The sequence below is a fragment of the Neovison vison genome, chromosome 10, assembly GCF_020171115.1.
Source record: "Neovison vison isolate M4711 chromosome 10, ASM_NN_V1, whole genome shotgun sequence".
NCBI classification, from domain to species: domain Eukaryota; kingdom Metazoa; phylum Chordata; class Mammalia; order Carnivora; family Mustelidae; genus Neogale; species Neogale vison.
In genome coordinates, this window is record NC_058100.1 from 56,469,929 (window position 1) to 56,491,088 (window position 21,160).

Genomic DNA, 21,160 nt, shown 5'->3' on the forward strand with positions numbered 1-21,160 from the left:
AATATTTTTCAAATATTTTAGATCTTTATTAGATATTTGTTTAGTTATTATTTTCTGAGAAAATAGTTTTTAAAATAACAAATATGATTGTGGATTTTTCTGTCTTCTTTTTATTTTCATCAAATTTTGCTTTATATATTTTAGGGCATGTTATTGGGTGCATAAATTTTATCACAGTTACATTTTCCAATTATAAAATATGCCTATTTATCTCTCATAATATGTACTATCTTAAAGTTTACTTTATCTGATATAAGAAAGCTACACTGACTTTCTTTGGGCTAGTATTTTCATTATATAATATATATATATATATATATATATATATATATTTTGCTGATTCTTATAATTTCAGTTTTTTTCTCATATTTAAGATGTGTCTCTTACAAGCACCATATGGTTGGGTTTTGTTTTCAGTCTGATAATTTTTGGCTTTAAAGTGGTATGTTTAGTCCATTTGCTTTTAATGGAATTAATACTTCAGATCATAATCAGTATCTTACTTTTTGTTTCTATTTGTTCTGTTATTTATTACTATTTTCTTTCCTTTTGTTGCCTTAACTGGATCATTTCATTTCCTGCTCTGTAAGCTTACAAAGATCATTTATTGTTTAATGGTCACCCTAAAGACTACAACATGTGTTTTTGACTTATTACTGTCTCAAATTACTAAAATCAGCACTTTTTCTTGATATAGGAAAGGAAAAGACCTTGAATTCTTAATTCTTAATTCTTTCTCTTCTGCTTTTTATACTACTATACTGCAATTGTTGTCAAATTTTAATTCTACGTATATTTTAAACCAAAAAGACACTATTGTTATGACTTTTAATATTTTTATCCTTTCTAGTATCATTCATTTCCTTTTGCATGTCTCTACTTCTCATCTTCCATTTCCTTTTTGCTTGCATAACTTCCTTCAGTATTATTTTATTACTATAATAGACCTAGTTTGTGACTTTCTTTCTATTTTATCCTTTCTGGGGTTTGTAAAACATTTTGAATCTGTTGTTTCATATTTTCTATTACTTTACAAGTCACAGCCATTATCTCCTTGATATTTCTTTTGCCCTAATATCTTTCCCATCTTCTTCTAGAACTCTGATTTACATTAGGAAATTTTCATCAGTTCTCAAAAGTCTCAAGTTATTTTCTATATTTTACCAACACTTTTTCTCTCTGAGCTTCAATACAATGTTTTCTATAATTTTCTAGCCCCTTAATTCTTTCTCCTGCTCATAAACTTATCTATTAAATTCCTAATCTCAGTCTGTATTTTTTGTTCCAAAATTTCCATTTAATACATTATAAATTCCAGTTCTCAGGAGATATTCTTCACTTTCAATATACATTTTCTGGCATATTAATCATAATTATCTTAAAACCAATATCCTATGACTCCAATATATGGTCAATCTGTGAGTTTGCATTTATTAATGATTGCTTTCTTCTTTGTTTAGCTAAGTTTACCATAATTTGGCCCTGCTTTTTGACATAACTGATAATTTTTTACTGGTTGCTGGACATTGTGCATGACAACTTGCAGAGGCTCTTCATGATGCTTTCTTCCTCCAGAGGAAGGAAGAAAATATCCAATTTTCTTTTGTTAGGTGGTTAAATATAGGCCACTGACTTTCTTTCACAAAGAGATTTAAGAGTGTTTCAGGCTGGATTTCAGGTTTTGTGTAATCTGGACTATCTCTGTTTGCTGTCACACAAGTGTCTCAGGACCCCTCCTCTGTGATAGGCCTCAATTCCAACTTTTTCTTCCCTCGACTATGAGACTCCTGAAACCATTGTTTGACTTTTTACTCTCTTAGAAGTTATTTTATACTTGTTTTCTTGGGTGCTGTCCCTGAGAATGCATGGGTTAGTAGTTAGCAAATATCTTAAAAGAAAATTATGAGCATATTATCGGGCTTTTGGGGGGATTTCTATTTCTATGGGAGTCTTGGATGACTTGAATGGCCTGATCTTTAATTTTTGTCTCCCTAGTAGTGAGACTTCAGCAGACTTTAGACTGCTCTCTGCTCTGTGTCTATTCTTTTCACTGAGAATTTGGCAATTTCCCTGAATGGAAAAAAACAACAGAGTTATACTTAGAACACACTTCAGTGCATTTTTCTTCTCACTGACATCGGGCCCTCAAATCTTTGTTGTCTCAGCTACTGTCTGATGTCTTCAAATAGCTTTTCCCCCGCCTTGGTATTTTTATCCATTTTTATAGTTAAATGAATCTTATCAATGGCCCAGTTCCAATAAAGTTAGAAACCATTCAGTGCATTCAGTGGTCTGCTCTCACCCAAGTGGTTCTCACTGAAGGCCAAGACTTGTCTTCATAATGGCCAGGCAGATAGATCATTTCTAAAGGTTTTCAAACACAGATTCAGTTCCCAGTGATAGACCTGGGACTTAAGAAAACCATAGCTGGGTAAACCTTGCTGTCAGAACCCCTACATATATACACCAAAAAATTTTACCATTGGCAAATCAGATATGCACTAATAGGGGAATCTTGTCTACAGTATTATATGCTTTTCTGCTACCATTGCTTTTGATGAGGATAAGTCAAGACACTCAAACTCACTATTAAATGGTTTATTATTCTAGCCTACCAGGAAGGCTGAAATGACACATTTGCTTTCATCTAGAAAGCAACACTAAACCTCACAAATTTCTGATTTTTCATGTACTGTAAGCTGAAAATACAAAATTAAGTGATAAAAGGACTTCAGAGCCTTAAAACTGTATCAGATGCTGTAGAGTCATTGTAACCCAGCTTACTAGCAAAGCATTCATTTGGATCACCATATGTTTATTTTTTTTATTGTGTCCTCCTTTACTTGAGATATGTAGCCTCTCTAAAGGTTGACCTGATTCATTCCAGAGATTTTCATACTCTGGTTTCCTCCTGAACAGCAATAATATATTTTTTAATTTTTATTTTTTATAAACATATAATATATTTTTATCCCCCGGGGTACAGGTATGTGAATCACCAGGTTTATACACTTCACAGCACTCACCATAGCACATCCCCTCCCCAATGTCCATAACCCCACCTCCCTTCCCCCAACCCCACTCCCCCCAGCAACCCTCAGTTTGTTTTGTGATATTAAGATTCACTTATGGTTTGTCTCCCTCCCAATCCCATCTTGTTTCATTTATTCTTCTCCTACCATGTTGCATCTCCACTTCCTCATATCAGGAAGATCATATGATAGTTGTCTTTCTCTGTTTGACTTATTTCTCTAGCATGATACCCTCTAGTTCCATCTACGTCGTCGCAAATGGCAAGATTTCATTTCTTTTGATGGCTGCATAGTATTCCATTGTGTATATATACCACATCTTCTTTATCCATTCATCTGTTGATGGACATCTAGGTTCTTTCCATAGTTTGGCTATTGTGGACATCAGCAATAATATTTTTTCATCTATTGCTAACCTACTGCTCATCTTCCTTCTTCTCCAATCCATGATACTAGTTGTCCTTCGGAGACTTGCTCATATTTTCTTTAATTATCAATTAAACATGTTCTGGATGCCACTTCACAATGACCTCATTATACATGGATTTGACATATATAGCATTATGTGATCTTTCTTCAATTTATATCTACTTCATATTTGATTACTAAGAAGATTCACTTTGCATAACCTTTTGAAAATCACTTATAAAGTGATTTCTAATCTCTATAATCACTCTTTCCAACAAGAAGATTCCTTCCAATTATGCTAGTTCAGTTTTAAAATACATTTTGGTAGAATCCTATTCAAGACTCTTTGAAAGTATATATAAATTATATTGAATAATTACTCTTATCCATATTAACTGACTTAATGACTTATTGATTAACAATAGCAATAAGACATTATTAAAGAAATTTTCTTTCTTAGGAATGTAGAGGTTCCGCTCATTATTAAGGTATTACCCTTTTCCTAGATAAGGAGGCAAGCGCCACCTGCCTGAATGCTCCAAGATTTCCTCAGGAGCCCAATCCTGGATCATGGATCCTGATGAGCCATGTATGAAGCCCACAGGTCTTCTGTCACATTGATTACCATAAACGGGGTTTCACAGTCTAGCCATCTTCTTTACTAATTTTCCCCTTGAGGCTCTCCAAGACATAAAATAGATCTTATTACACATCAGCAATTTATTTACATCTAGATCATATATTTGTCTAGAACATCCTGAGTCTTTGCCATTCTAATATTTCCTTGTCTATATTGAAACATTTGACTGATTCTTCCAAAAGCCATTCTCAGTCCAATGCAGCTAATTCATTGAGAAAATGTATTTTTCTCTTTCTTTCTTTTTTCCTCAAACTCATGTCACATAATCATTTGGGGCCTGCTCCATTTGTCTACCATATTTGGTCTTCACTTCACTTACCCAGGTGACTGATGGCTTCCTTGTCCCAAGGCCATGTGGCAGCACCAGCAAGGTCTTCCCGCACTGAGCTAGCAAAGTAGACATTGAGGAAGTGAGTACTGTTGAGCTGCAGTGCCTCCTTCAGCTCCTTCACACTCATGTATGCCCTGGAAAGTACACAAAACAGAAATGTCACACCAAAGGATCAGTACATAGAAAGCAGTACCATACCTAATCATACTAACATTCTCAGCCAGCACTGCCCTTTAGAGGGGCAGAAAGACAGAGACCAAGCTGTCATGAAGATAACAAAAAAGGTACTAGTACACATTTAGGATATTTTTTCCAAGATAAATAATATCTTACCTTTTAGCACTGTATTATTTATATGAATATTCAGTGTTTAATGTCATACTCAATTCCCACTCTACATCTATATTATTTCTTTAAGATAAATCCAATGATACTCCTAATTATTTGCCCTGAGTATTAACCCCAGGCCATGGTGAAGAAGGCCTTCCACCTCTCAGTTCCTGGTTCCTTCTATCACACTGCATGAACAATATTATGATCAGAAGACCAACTGAATCTCTATTTCAGTATATGCTTGTTTCAGGCATTATTTTAAAAAAAAGGTGGCTAGGAAACATAAAGTAAAAAGAGGAAAGATATATATATATATCTTTATAGTGCCTTAATCCACAGAAACTACTCCAACTCCACTACCTTATGCTCTTTATTGAGTATCTCTACTGGTGGACTTCAACGTACTAGGCAGTATTATGTTTGCACTTACACACAGAATTAAAGGTCTATTAAAAGCACATGCCATATGGCCCATAAAAAAGGGAAACAAGCATTTCGTATCTTTATAAGCTCATATATAGTCAAAGACCTTCATCTTCCTGGCATCAGTGAAACTTTAAATTTACCATAAGCAGACAGACTCACTCAACATTCTCACTGAAGAACTATTTTAAGAATGAACAACTAAAGCAGAGCTCAGTGGCCCTTTGGATTCACTGGATGTGACCATAGTGTGCCGCTCAAAAAGAGGAATATTCCTATCAGAGCTTCAACTGGGCAGACAGCTCCCTCAACATTAGCTGGAAATTTCCTTTATAGATCATGCTTCATTGTTACTGTACTGATAGACAAACAGAAATCCAGAAGCTCATGTTAGGACAGCATGACCCTTCTTCTCTTGCTTGCTCTGCCTCCCAAACACACTGTTGAAGCTATCTGTTTAATCCACATGTAGGATATACTGGCAAGAAGTACCCAAGAAATAGAGATCCCAAGGAAGATTGTTTTTGTATTCTTTGGAACAGAAGCAAAAAGGGGAATACAAGTTAAGAAACAAAAAAGACGCCTGAGTGGCTCAGTGGGTTAAGCCGCTGCCTTCGGCTCAGGTCATGATCCCAGGGTTCTGGGATCGAGTCCCACATCGGGCTCCTTGCTCGGCAGGGAGCCTGCTTCTCCCTCTGCCTCTGCCTGCCTCTCTGTCTGCCTGTGCTCACTCGCTCTCTCTCCCTCGGTCTCTGACAAATAAATAAATAAAATCTTTAAAAAAAAAAAAAAGAAACAAAAAAGATTCTGCTTTAGAACCAAAGATACTTGGGAGAAAGGAGATTTAAAAATACTTTTTCATATTGACTTATAATATCTTGGAAAAATAGTTCTAAGCCCCAAGAAATCATCCAAATTCCATGAGGTGATGTCAGATGTGATCAGAGGGATATTCCTTCTGCTGCTTTCCTGGAGACACAATGTTTTCTGGACTGTTGCCTGGTTTTCCCTGGATATTAGTCACATTCTCTTTCCCTTTTTCCTTTATTAAAAATAATTACGATTTCCTCTATTGACAAATTGATGGTTTGGAACTGTGATGACATCAAGTAATTCTTCAACATGGAGATGTAGGCCAGGAGAATGGAGAAGAGAGAGGGCAAATGGGAAGAGAGAGAAGAAAAGGAAAGGATGGGAAATGAAAGGAATAGAAAGGACAAATAAGGGCAGAGAGAATCAGAGACTGAGTCTACACACAAGTCAGGATACCAAGGAAGACAAGTCACACCCTTCCTCTGTTCCTATTCCAGATTTCCCATTAAAATTGGGAGTTGGTAACTTGACAGTTTTCTCTCTTTTCTCCTCCCTCACTTTCCCCAAATCCCCCAGTTTCTGGCATAGTTTATTTGGGCTATCTGTGTGTCACTGGCTTCTCCATCTGCCATTTACCAGTCTTGGCTGCCATCCCTCTGTCCTCCCTCCACCCAGCAGTTCCGCTAATTTCCCTTGAGCACCCTCCAAGAGGCCTCCTCCTCCACCACCAACCTCATTAGCTGGTTCTACTCATCTCTCTTTTTCTTCTTTGCCCAACCCTCTCGCCAGCCATAAATTACCCTTCCAGATGAGAGTATTTATGACATGTTGGTGGCAAACTGGGTGTGGTTGTTCTGACTGCTGCACTCCACAGAGATACATGTAGACAGAAGTCAGCAAGTATAAGGAGGAGAACACATTTTAAAAAGCTAGGGACAGTTGAAAACATCATTAATTAAACTGATAGAAGGAAACCTTATTTTGTTAGAAACAAAGACTTTTTTCTCTAATCTGAAAAGGGTAAAACTTAGATATCAATGTGTCTCCTTTATATGTAGAATGCCCTGCCTAATACAAAATGTACACCTGTTCACAAGCTGATTGGACCTAACAAAGATAAACTTCTTACTAATGTGACCAGAGCCTGGCTTAGACATTGAGTGTGGGAAATGGACATTACTCTTAAATTCAGAGCTTTAGGAATGATTCATGAGGGGACAGATGTGACATCTAAAATAATTTAATAATCAAGGGAGGGAAAATAATATGTGCAAATATCATAAAAAGCACAAGTGTCTCGAACTGACCAGAACTATGTATGAAAAGGAAGATGAACTGCATTAATCTGCTGAATTTCTGCTAGGATCTCCCTTTGCTCATACTCTCCATATTCTAGACTGAAGAAGTCCTCACCATGAATTCTCCCTGAGAACCCAGGCTGACCAAAGTGAAGTTGTATTTTGATTTTTATAAAAAACAAGAAACAAGCTCTGCTTGAGACAGACATATGAAGTTGTTCCACCCACTGCTCAAGTCTGTTATTTCTGACATGGCCCCTGGAAGAATGCAGACCTGACTCACCATTTTATGACTATGACCTACTGGGATTGACCACTACCTGTATCCAGCACCTGTGTTTCTTTGTCCCTCAGACGTAGTGCATTCATTTTGACCTATGCCATGCTCCCTGACTGTTGACCCCCAGCCATGCTCCAGTGTCTAAGTGCACATGCAAGCCCCAACTTTTGCTTAGTTTCAGACTAAGTAAAAGTGAAAAAATACTTTAAAATGACTATTTGTGCTCTAGCTTTATAGTCAACTGAGTAACTCCTTTATAGACGGATCAAAATAATCGCAAGAATGGAGCCAGAAAGAAGCAAAATATCATAAACTGTCAGAGGGACATTGAACCAGTATCAAAAATTGGCATGCTATGGAAAGAACCAAGATGCCCTTCAACGGATGAATGGATAAGGAAGATGTGGTCCATATACACTATGGAGTATTATGCCTCCATCAGAAAGGACGAATATCCAACTTTTGTAGCAACATGGACGGGACTGGAAGAGATTATGCTGAGTGAAATCAGTCAAGCAGAGAGAGTCAATTATCATATGGTTTCACTCATTTGTGGAGCATAACCAATAGCATGGAGGACAAGGGGCGTTAGAGAGGAGTAGGGAATTTGGGTAAATTGGAAGGGGAGGTGAACCATGAGAGACTATGGACTCTGAAAAACAGTCTGAGGGGTTTGAAGTGGCGGGGGGGTGGGAGGTTGGGGTACCAGGTGGTGGGTATTATAGAGGGCACAGCTTGCATGGAGCACTGGGTGTGGTGAAAAAATAATGAATACTGTTTTTCTGAAAATAAATAAATTGGGAAAAAAAATTGGCATGCTGAAAAACAAGACATAAAGGATGCTTGTGTGCCCAAAGATCTCAAAGAAAGTCCTCTCCTGAGGAAGACCCTGACTGTATTCTGCAGGTGCAAGGCAGTCTCCATGACAACAAAACCAGATGCCCCCTAGAACCCTCAGGCAATTAGCCTTATGGAAACAATTAGCCAAAATTGGAATACTTTGGTTTGGTTAAATCAAAACCTTTCTGTTGTTACTGTATACCATGGTTCTCTATCCAACATGTACAGAAGGGGTCCATCTGCTACTTGATCCACTATCTACTTTGCCAACCATGCTTCCTCCTCCTTGTGAATATCACCTTTGACCTGCTCTCCCAACCCTTTTACTATGCTCACACTGTGGAGTTTATCAGTCTGCAGAGTACCAACCAGCTCTCTCCCTGTACTCAGTGCAACTCTAAAAACTTAGTTTTTCTCCTTCTCTCAAATTCCTCCCGTTCTTAGGTGCCTGGCACTCTACTACATCACCATACACTTTACTCCTCTTTTTATTTTCCCACCTCCTGGTTAGTTCCTACACATCAAGCGTTCAGTGCCCTGCCCACAACCTTCTCCTTCCCTACCTCCTATCATCCATTACTTAGGAAATTTCAACTGTGTGAAACATCACTGAAGATGGACTGCTTTTTAAATTTCTTACCTCCAGTTGTCCCCATACCTTATATTCATGGTCACCCTTACTCATAGTGGTTTTTATTCTTGATCTCCTATAGATCTTTAATTCTACTTGTGCATACTTTTACTTGTTTATGGTCACCTCCTCTCCAGGAAGGATTTGAGATCACCATTCTTCTCTTGCTCCTCCTCTCCCACCAACCTCAATCCCTTATTCCCCTGATTCTTAGTAAATGATCATGCTTCCTTCTTCAATGATGAAATTGAAGACATTCATCATAGACTCTAACACACACATATACAAACACATACACACACATCACTTCCTTACCTATTTTTGTGCCCTTATCTCTGGTCCCACAGGATCAGGTTTCTAGGAAAATAATAGCTTCCTTCTCCCTTTCCAAATCAAACTTCTTGAAAGAATAATTTTTCTGACCGATTCATTTCTTTTTTCCATGTACCTCTAATCCCTGGCTTTCACAGGTATCAGTTTACCAAAACTGCTTTTGTTAAAATTGTCAGTGACTTCCAAACTGTCCCTCCCCACAAAATGAAAAAAAAAAATCAGTTACCTTCTTATGAGTATTCTTTATTGCATTTTTATATTTAGTTACTTCCTGCTTCTTAGTTTTCTACTTCTTCTGCTTTTTTTTTTTTTCCAATGTTCTTTTCTGGTTGTATTCTTGCTTTTGAGACCACTCTCAAAGGAGTCCTCTTTCCCCTTCTAATCCTTAAAAGTTATTCCCCAGGATTCTATGGTCTTGTTTCTGATACATTCTTTTGTCATGCTCCTTGTTCACTATTGGGAACTCTTCTACTCTTAAACTTTGAAGCACGATCAGTCTTTAGATATCTACATATGTATGTATGTATAGAACTACAGATTAGATTCTTTCTCTTTTATGGCAAGACATCTCCCCCTAGATAACACACAGACATCTTGAGGTCAAAATGTCAATGTAATGGGTGGTTCTATCTGAGCACAAAAGAAATTTCAGTGAACCTGAAATAGTGGTCTAACCAATGAATACATGGACATCTTTTCCACAGACAGATAACACAGGAAGGATTGAGTTTTGGCTAAACACAGGGAAGTATGTATCTGTGTCCCTGGAAAGATAGAAGGCAAAGACAAGGGAAAGACTGCAATGGCAATTTTTTCCCTACTTAATTTTACGGACTGGATTTTAACCTGCTCAGGAAAAACCAAAAACCACTCTTTTCATAAAATTAGTGTAAACCAGGACACACAAGCAATGTTTTAAGGCCTAATGACAAAATGAAGCACCAGTTGAGGACAGGGGACATTCTCTCCATTTCTGCAAAGAATTAAATGATGTCAGCACTATTCTAGCACTGAGAGTTTTACAGTCTTGGGTGGCAATAGAAGCCAGCTCTCCCAGGAAGCCAGCTTTTCCCTAGAGAAACAGCGAGGACAAGAGCATCATTTGGAAATGCTGCATGTCAGTAGAGAAGGTAAACACCATTGCCAGTGTTCAATGGCAAACAGTAGGAGAACCACAGAAACTGGAAGCCATAAATTTTTAAGGCCTATCCTTCTCGAGACTCCCAAAGATACCAGGGAAAGGGGACAATGTATGAAGGTAAAATTTTGGTTATATATTGTACTAATGTAATTTGATTGTTAATGGCAATATGACCTCATTCATCCCCACAGGTCTGTGAAGACTGGGTTTATCTCTGACACTAAACGCACAGCCTTTTTCCCCACAGATACTTCCCCAGTGTCTCTCTCTGAACTGGTGCTACTCCTATTTTCCTCTCTGTGACACAAGATTCCTCCCTTATTCCCCTCTCCCCTCTCTTCCACTCTCCTGAATATAATCAACCACCTCCTAACTAGCCTAGGGGAAGACACTATGATGATTATTGTTTCTCTTCTGAACGCCATAAAAGAGACCAGATATCCTCATAACTAGGACATCATCAACTAAGAATATATATTTTTTTCAAATTCAAAGAGGAAAATCTGACAAAAACTTACTACACCCAAAACATTAACTCAGTTTTGCTAATTCATATGGGAAGGAGTAATACTACTAGAAGAAAAATGGAATTTTCTTCAAAAATGTTTAAGTGTAAGGTGCCTGAGTGGTTCAATCAGTTAAGTGTCCAACTCTTGATTTTGGCTCAGGTCCTGATAATGTCATGGGGTAGAGCCCTGGGTCACACTTGGAGCTCAGCAGGGAGTCTGCTTGAGATTCCACCCCTTACCCTGGTTCCCTTTGTTCCTCCCCTTAGTCACTCTTTCCGTGTATGTGTGTGTTTCTGTGTGTGTATCAAATAAATAAATAAATATTTAAAAATGCTTAAGTGTTGTAAGACCTTGAGGCTGCAATAAAAGAAGTAATTAGAGGTCACAGGGCCTGCAGTCTAGTGTTATATCTTTGCTTGTAGGCAGAATTATGTTCCCAAAGATGTCCATGCCCTTATCTCTGGAGGCTGGGGTTATGTTAACTTACATGGCAAAAGGGACTTTGCAGAGGTGATTAAAAAAAAAAATACTAACTTTATGATGAGAAGATTTTTCTGTGTAATTTGAGTGGGTCCGATCTAATTACACAACTCCTTAGAAGCAGAAAGCTTTTCCTGCATGTGATCAGGGAAAGAGATGTGGCAATGGCAGCAGAGTCAGACAAATGCTACCTTGCTTTTTTGAAGATGAAGGAAAGCACCTGCAAGCCGAAGAATGCGTGTGGCCCATAGTAGCTGGAGAAGGCAAACAAGTTGCTTCTCTCCTAGAGCCTTCAGAAAGCTATGCAGCCCTAACAACACCTTGATGGTAGCCTGTTGAGACCTATGTCAAACTTCTGACCCACAGGATTGTAAGATAATATCTTTTTGTTGTTTTCATAAGCTTGTTGAAACAAGAACAGAAAATAAATACAATTTCTATTACTTAAATATAATATCTTTGGAAAAGAAAACACATAGAGATTGAACATACGATGATGGTAACAAAAGAAAGGATTTTTTTTTAAGAGAATGTGGAGAAAGGGGAACCCTCTTACACTGTTGGTGGGAATGCAAGTTGGTGCAGCCACTTTGGAAAACAGTGTGGAGATTCCTTAAGAAATTAAAAATAGAGCTTCCCTATGACCCTGCAATTGCACTACTGGGTATTTACCCCAAAGATACAGATGTAGTTAAAAGGAGGGCCATCTGTATCCCAATGTTCATAGCAGCAATGGCCACAGTCGCCAAACTGTGAAAAGAACCAAGATGCCCTTCAACAAACGAATGGATAAGGAAGATGTGGTCCATATACACTATGGAGTATTATGCCTCCATCAGAAAGGATGAATACCCAACTTTTGTAGCAACATGGATGGGACTGGAAGAGATTATGCTGAGTGAAATAAGTCAAGTAGAGAGAGTCAATTATCAAATGGTTTCACTTATTTATGGAGCATACAATTTCCCTCAACTCCCTTCTCCTCTCCATCTCCCCTTGTCCTCCATTGTAAGGGGAGGTGAACCATGAGAGACTATGGACTCTGAAAAACAATCTGAGGGTTTTGAAGGGGCGGGGGCGGTGGGAGGTTGAGGGAGCCAGGAGGCGGGTATTAAGGAGGGCACATATTGCATGGAGCACTGGGTGTGGTGCAAAAACAATGAATTCTGTTATGCTGAAAAGAAATATAAATAAATAATAAATAAATAAATAAATAAAAGACCCTCTCCTGTAATTCCAAAATATGGGCTCAAGGGGAGGAAAGAGTCCATTTCAGTTCTTGGCAGTAGCTTGCCTTCCTTAATAAGGGAGCCATACTCTGATATGATGTGGAAGATGAAAGTGAAAATACCCAGATAACTTTCTAGGTCCAGATAAGGTAAGAGAAGAGCATAATAGAGGAGGTACTCAGTAGAATTAAGAGAAAATTACCAAACCAATGGTCAGAGGTAGCCAGTGTGTCCCTATCCTGAGGAACACAGGCTCCCAAGCCAGGATGACACGGTCTTAAGTCCCACCTCTTCCACTGACAGGACACATGGCATTGGCAAGGCACCAAGCATCACTACAGCTCAGTGTCCTCATCTGTAGAATGAGAATAATGAAGTATCTACTGCATAAAATGAAATGGGAGGAAAAAATGAAATAACATTTATAAAACCACACATAAGCATTCGATGAACCTCATATTAGTAATAACAGTACTTATGGCCTCAGGTGACTACAGAGCTGGCAACACAGTTCAAACATCATATTATAAGAAAGCAAGTATCTACTCAAAGACTTGATGGAGAATGGGTTACGTCTCAGGAGGGGCAGACTTGGCTTATAAGAAAAAAATAAAATTAAATGGAGGCAACACCACAGTGCAAAAAAGAAGCAAACACAACTTAAATCTAAAACCTGAAGTAAACCCACCATGAAAATCTTGGAGTGAAAATAAAATAACGATGAATCTTTTCTAGGCACAACTGTGGCTAGCCTTGTCAGGCAGGGGATAGTTTTAATTCCTCCCCAAACAGTTTCCAAAACTGACACAAAATAAAAATAGAGCAATGATCCAGAACTTCAGATGAGACAGTCTCTGCCAAAAGGCTGATTTGGCTAATAACAACTGCACCCCTTCTGATACTTTCCCTGACTTCCTGATAATATCTCTCAAAAACCTTGGGAAACAACAGAGAGATCTAATAGTTTGATTTTAATTCCTACTAATAGAAAAGAACTAGCTGGTGACATGGGGTGGATGAAAGAAACTACTACTTTTGCAACAGCTGAGGCTGGTAAGAACAAGGACTTGAACTTTAGAGAAACAGAGTTCCAAAAGGGAGGAATGATTCCTTAACCTAAGATTCTCAAGGGGGAAATGGCCCTTTGGGAGTAGAAATATAAACTTTGAAAATGCACTGAATTCTAGATTGTCTCAATAAAGGTGAAAGGAGCTATGAAACATCAAAAGGGACCAGGTTTGATAAAAGAACTATCTGCTAAGCTAAAATTTTAAAAGAATACATGCAGATTTTGGGAAGAGGAATGGCAAAAAACTATTTTAAAAAATGGGTCAAAAAAGATAAAGCTGAGGACAACCATAAACATGAAAACCCTGCAAAGAATGATAAATTTTTAAATTTCCATATTAAGAAAAACAGAAAGAGAGCATGAAGACACAGAAGGGGAAAAAAGCTGAACTCTTCAACATCTGTGTTGTCGCCAAGAAAAATAATTGTGAAAGTACACATCTATTCAATAATTCAGTAACCTGGCAATCATTTATTTGTCCTAATAATAAAAGTGATCAAAGTTAATTTGAGTCCCAACTTTATAACAGATGCTTCATATATATTTTCTCCTGGAAAGCTCACAACAATCCTGTAACTTTAGTGTATTCATTTCACTTTATATAGATAAGACCCTCAAGTTTACGGAATTAAAGTCACTTGTCCCAAACCACACAGCCTGTAAGTTTTGGAGGCAAGTTTTAAACTCAAGTTCCTCTAACTCCAAAGCACACATCCTTTCTTCTATTCTTAAATTGGTTTCCCTAGCATCTGTGAGTCACTGTGTTGGGCCTTGACAATAAAAAGATACATAATATATGATGGTTGTTTTCAAGAAACAGGCTTGCATAATTGTACTGCAAGGTGACAGGCCATGTACCCAATACTACGCTCATCATGATGAGCACTGGGTAATGTCCAGAATTGTTGAATCACTATATTGTACACCTGGAACTAACGTAACACTGCATGCTAGCTAAACTGGGATAAAAAAAAATTTTTTTAATTATACGGAAGGGACAGAGGATGAAGAGAAAAATCAGCTAGGAGAACCGGGCGTGCAATGTTGTGAATTGGTTTCTGCAGATTATTCTCCCCCGCTTCCAGTGCGTTCCTGTTCTGGAGAACAGTAAAATTGAATTCTGCATTTCTCTAATCCTCTTATAGCTAGGGATCTGGATGTGATTTCGAGTCTGCCTGTCGCGTTCTATTTGGAAGAGGCAGTGAAATGAAGACCTCACTGCCTTTTCTTTCTCTGCCTGCAAGCATGGCTGGGTGAGAGCGTAGGCGGCCTCCCGCCTTGGGGTGTGGGGGAGCAGGCTGTGGGGCAAAGGCTTGTTCTTGGTGCGCATCTAGTGGGCACAGCGTGCTGGCCATGCTAACTTCCTGATCTCCCAACAGCAGCCACATGGTGTGCTCCTGAATCCAGTACTTCGACAGGGACCCTAGGATTCCCCCACCTTCCCGTCTGTGGCAAGCGGGGGCAGAGAGCAACTCCACCAGCAGGCCCGTTCTGCAGGGCTGTGCTGAGAGATATTCCTGGACGCCCAAACTGGATCCTACTACTCCAGCCCTTATAAAAATTTTATAAGCAACAAAATTCCCATATTGAATCATTTTTATTTAAAATGGCAACAATGTTTTGTGGGTTGTTTTCTTCCTTTTCCAACTAAATACTGACTGATTCAGAGATGATATTCCAGCTGTGTTTTCCATATTTGATTTTGGTTCTCAAGGTAGAAAAGTCAGGAAAATTATAGTCATACACACACACACACACACACATACACACACACACATATGACCAAAAGAATCTAGAAATCCTAACTGGTGGACAAAATAGTGCAAGAATTGTTTTTGAAAAAAAAAAAAAAGAATTGTTTTTGGATGAATTAGGCTCTGGAATCATAAGACTTGTACCCTAAAATCCCCCAAAAGACTTGTTTGGGTAGTTATATAACAATAAATCTTTGTGGGTAATGGAGAGGTGTAAGATGGCCAAAGACTGAAAGGTATTTCAAGTTCCTTTAGAAGAAGAAGGAGAGAGATTTGGAAACTACAGATCAGTGAGCTCATTGTCAACTTCCAGATATATTTCCAATGTGTTATTAAATAGGCAAATTTTTACTGCTTAGGTAAGAAAAAGGTGAGTATGGAAACTACCATGGGCTTAGGGGAAAAAAATAATGTACAGATAATCACACTTCTTTTGCTGTTGCTTTAGGTGTTTTACTGGATTTGCTAGAGTAGATGATTTCTTAGAGAAATGCACCTTGATTTAATAGGATATGTGATATGTTGCTCATGAGGTCTTTATAATGGAGAACTGTGTACAGTTATACATTTATAACAACCTACACTAAATTTAGGGACTGCCTGAAGGGAGATTTTTAATATGTGGGCCAACATGTCTGTACTTTCCCCAATTTCATTGGATTATATAATCAATGTCTTATAAGAATTCATATAATGTCAGTTTCTCAAGTTTTCAAATGACATTAACTGAAGAGAGATCATAGGGTGGCAGAATAAAGATCCAAATAGGTCTCGCAAAGCAATAATTATAGGGATAAACTCAAAAGGTAAAACCCAAAAGTTTCAAATGTAAATCCAAAGTTTAACACAAAGAAGGCAATGGATAAAATATAGCATTAGGGACTCTGGGCTTGGCACCAAGTACTAGGAAAAAAAACAAAACAAACCAACTATAGATTTCATTTGCCAACAATGTTCCATCATTCCCTAAGCGAAAATGTATAGGCCCCAAAGATTCAGTGGTAGGCACAGAGACAGTTCACTGCCATGAACAGACCTGTGCTTGGTTAGTTCATCCTTCTCCAAAGACACGGGAACCTTAGACATGTCCAGAAGAGGGAGACTAAAAAGATGGGAGATCTGACAGCAAGACCATGTGAAGAACGGCAGAAGAATTGGGGCATATTTAGTCTAGATGGCAGGGGTGGGAGGGCAGCTAGAAAACTGGTTAAAGGACCTTGTTCTGTATAGCTTCAGAGGAAAGGATGAGGGCCAAAGAGTAAAATTAGGAAGATGTATCTTTTGCCTCAATATATTTTAAAAACTTAATACATTTTGTTAAAAAAAAAAAATTCCCTGTCACCAGAAGTATCCAAGCAAAAGCTAAAGGATCACCCTGCATGGATATTGAAGAGGTAAGTCTTATATTAAACAGAATATAAAATCAAACTACCCCATACAACTCCGAATTGTCACCATGTTGAAGATCCAGTGCATTCTCATTGTTTCAATGATTATCTTAATATAATTGATTTCTACATCTACATCTCCTGCTTTTCGATTTTCTCACACCTTTTAAAAAGATTTTACTTATTTTTACTTGAGAAGGTGAGTGGAAGATCATGAGTGGGGGGAGGGGCAGAAGGAGAGGAAGAAGCAGACTCCCCTGCTGAGCAGGGGGCCTGATGCAGGCCTTGATCCCAGGACCCCAGAATCATGACCTGAGTGGAAAACAGACAAGCTTTCCAAGTGCCCTGATTTTCTCACACATTTGGCTGTTTCTACCAGGATAGCCCCTGTTCTAAGCTGAATTGTGTGTCCCCAAAAGACACTGAAATCCTAACCAGTTTCTGTAAATGTGACTTTATTGGGAAATATGGTCTTTGCAGATGATCAAATTAAGATGAGATCATTAGGGTGGACCCTTATCCAATATGATTGTGTCCTTATAAAAAGCAGAAATCTGGACGTAGACGGAAGAACATGTGAAGAGAAAGGGAAAATGCAGCTTATAAACCAAGCAAAGCCTGGGGCTACCAGAAGCTGGGAGAAAGGCCCGGAGTAGATTCTCCCTCACAGCACTCAGAAGGAACCGACCTTGCTAACACCTTGATCTCAGACCTTCAGCCTCCAGAACTGTTGTGAGACGACACATTTCTGCTTTTTAAGCCACACGGTGTGGGATACTCTGTAATGGCAGCCCAAGGAAGCTAACACAGCCCTCATCACTGCAAATGTACAGGCTATCTACCTCACTGATGGACTCCTCCCACCTGCCCCAGATGACCCAGCACTAATTTAATTTTCTCTTCTGTTCATGCTATCAGAATTCCACTAGGTGCCATACTCCCTGCCGCTGTTGCTGTCTGAATGGAATAGATCCTTTTTACTTGATTTGCCATGTACTAAAATGTCTTGTTTTTCTCCTCTTATATCCAACTCCCACCCCCTGCACAACATCAAAGCTTACTCTCTGCTTACTCTTGGCTCCCTGTGGCCTACACAAGAGTCCTTTAAAATCCTTTAAATTGCCATTCAAAGCCCTGTAATCTGACCGCAGCCTACCTCTAGCTTATACTATTACCACTTCCTCATTGACTGAACTACACTGACCTGCTGATGCCACCCATGCTTCTGAGTTGTCTTTTTTGTCTCCCTGCTTTGATTCTCTGGTTCTCCCCTTACATATACGATTATCAAAATTGTAACTGACATCCAAGTCCCCTTTCCTATTTCACTTCTGTGAAGCCCACCCTGACTACCTCAGCCTGAAATGAGCCCCTAACTCTGAATCTCTACCTCATCCAGTCTAGTCTACAACACACAACAGCAATTATAATATGTAAGCCTGCTTTGGCAGTACCTGTGAACCGCAGAAACCCTATTTCTCTAGGTATTTAACTTAAGAAGGGATTTGTATGAGTTTCAAATATGCACAAAATAGAAAACATAATAGCAACATAAAAAAGTAGAAGAACGGGGCGCCTGCGTGGCTCAGTGGGTTAAGCCACTGCGTTCGGCTCGGGTCATGATCTCAGGGTCCTGGGATCGAGCCCCGCATCGGGCGCTCTGCTCAGCAGGGAGCCTGCTTCCTCCTCTCTCTCTCTCTGCCTGCCTCTCTGCCTGCTTGTGATTTCTCTCTGCCAAATAAATAAATAAAATCTTTTAAAAAAAAGTAGAAGAACATGGTAATATAACATGGTGCTATGTCATGCTAATAGAATAGTATAATAGTCAACAAGAGTATAATAACAAAATAAAGATCATGTAGATGTCCATTAACATGGATCTGAGAAGATAAATCAAAAGTATATAATATTCATATCATGAGTGCATCAAAAGGATCTAAATCCATAGAGATCTCTATTGAGAAGTGCCTCCAATCTAGTATTGATTGAAGAAGCAAGCTGTGCCCAAGAAGTTTAATATAATTCTATTTATTTAAAACCACATCAATGTCAGTCTAGATATGTAGAAGGGGATGAAATAGGTAGTGAGGTTTGAACTAATTTTCTTTTCTTTGTGTTCTTCTGTATTGAGAGTCTATACATATATATACATATGGCAAATATACATATATATAATTCTTTTTTAATGAGTAATGTTTTATCAAATAAAATTTTAAAGTAAGTACAAATTTTCTCAGCACACGTTGAGGGGGGGTTGTATAATTTACACGAGATTTCCCAAAGTTATTGCCTGGGTACAGTTTAGTCTAGGGGTGGGGGAGAAAATGGTGGGACTCTCAACAATGTATTATTAATTTAACAATAAGATATTTTAAAACATTGATAATATCACATATTTACACGGTTATAGTTCTGTTAAGAAAAAGTTGGCATTTATAAAATAAAATATTGTTTCAATATTATAGAGCATTCTTTACTCGTTATCTAGACAAAGTTCCCAGCAGTCAAGTACCATGTCTTTCTCAGCGTGAGAGCAACTTAGTGTATCATCTCGCATTTTCTCAAGTGCTCGTTTAAGATTAGTTGAATTAGTTGAATATGTCAATGGTAGAGATGGATTATAATTAGAAGATGAACCAAAGAACACTCTATTCTTCCCCCCTCAAAAGTTTGCCAATACTGCCCGCTGCAGACTCTTCTAAATTTGCAAGAGTAACATATAGGACCTGCTGCCTCCAGTAACAGCAAGAGACAAAGACATGCCCAAAGACAAAGCCCAAAGACAAAAACATGCTCTCTTTAACAACTCTTTGCTGGTGACTAAAGACAGAGCAGTTTCTTGGCAAAAATAGTGTGTAACAATAAGCTCTCTGGGTCTGGGTAGGACTGGGCAATGCAATTCCACAGTCATTACATGGGCTTTAAAAATAGGAAGCTGTTCCCGAGAGGAGTGGTCCTTGTGGATAACTGGAGCAGACCTGATACATTTCAACTGATGGTAAAAATTCATGAAGTCATCCAGAATTTTAGTGATTCTTCTGTGTTTCTTTTCTCTTTTCCTAAAGCTCTTTCTTCTGTTGCTTTAGAACATTTTAAAAGTCTTCCTTCAAATCCTATTTTCAAGCAAATCATTCTTTCTGTACCATGTCATACACGTTTATGTACGCACACGCACACACACCAACACCACGGAAGTCTGTTCTTTCCGGGCACACACGCTCACCAAACTGAATTTTTAACTTCCTGTTCTGTTGAATAGTGGGGAAGGTGAATGAATCCTATACTAATAGGATTATGATGATCGAAAATCCTTTACACTTTGGCTTTGGAAAGTGGGACAACACACGCGTTAATTCAGACGGCCTCTACTGAACACCAGCTAGACCTCAGGCTCAGTGCCAGACAGTCAGTACAATGCCAAAGAAGCCCAGATCGCACTGCCACCCCCACGGAGTTTGTGGCCTGATGGCAGAAATGACAAAGAAATGGGTCAAAGCACTGTGACTCAGCGGGGACTCTTGCAGAGAAAGCAAAAAGTTTAGTGAGAGTCTACAGACCCGGGCAGCTGACCAAGACCTGAGACGCTAGGTCGGTCTTCCCAGAACTGGCAGACAAGAAGGAGATATCCTGGGCAGGGTGGGGAGCACAGGAGGAAGAAGGCGCTGCTGATCCAAGGCCACATGGGCTGGGGAAGGAAGGGGAAGAAGTTCACAAGAGCTGGAGGAAAGTAGAAACAAGGATGCTGAACGGAGTAACAGCAACCAGATCCTAAGTGGGTTGCAACCCACGGTAAGAAGTTTAGGGCACTTTAACAAAGCGAGGAAGGAACATCATTAGATTTGCCTTTTGGAAAGATTTATCTTGAGAAAGTGTGGAGAACGGATTCAAAACTAGAGGCAGGGAAGCCTCTTGGAACGTTGTGAATACATTTGAGAGATATTTAGGGATAGGGCCAACAGAAATTGGTGATTAATTGGACAAGGTAGGGTGACGAACAAGAAGATTCCAATATGATTTCCGCATTTGAAAATTGAGTAACTGGGTAGTGCCATTCATTGAAGAGCATTAGGAAATGGGAGGTGGAATAAGTCTGGGTGGCAGTTTGAAGTCATCTGTAATAATCAAATTAGAGATGCTTATTAGACAAGCGTATATGGTGCTTTAGATCTGAGCAATATATTAATTCCAAAAGCATTAATGTTTTTGGAAAAGTCTGGAATGAATGAGG

General features: G+C 38.8%; 1 protein-coding gene across 1 annotated transcript in view; it reads right to left on the reverse strand.

The window, feature by feature from the left end:
• The window catches only part of PAPPA2 (pappalysin 2), a 292,512-nt gene that overhangs the window by 175,859 nt on the left and 95,493 nt on the right, over window positions 1–21,160 (reverse strand). Inside the window, exon 3 of the mRNA XM_044267353.1 lies at window positions 4,400–4,545. Within this exon, the coding sequence (XP_044123288.1) occupies window positions 4,400–4,545 (146 nt within the window). The remainder of the gene's footprint in view (window positions 1–4,399; window positions 4,546–21,160) is intronic.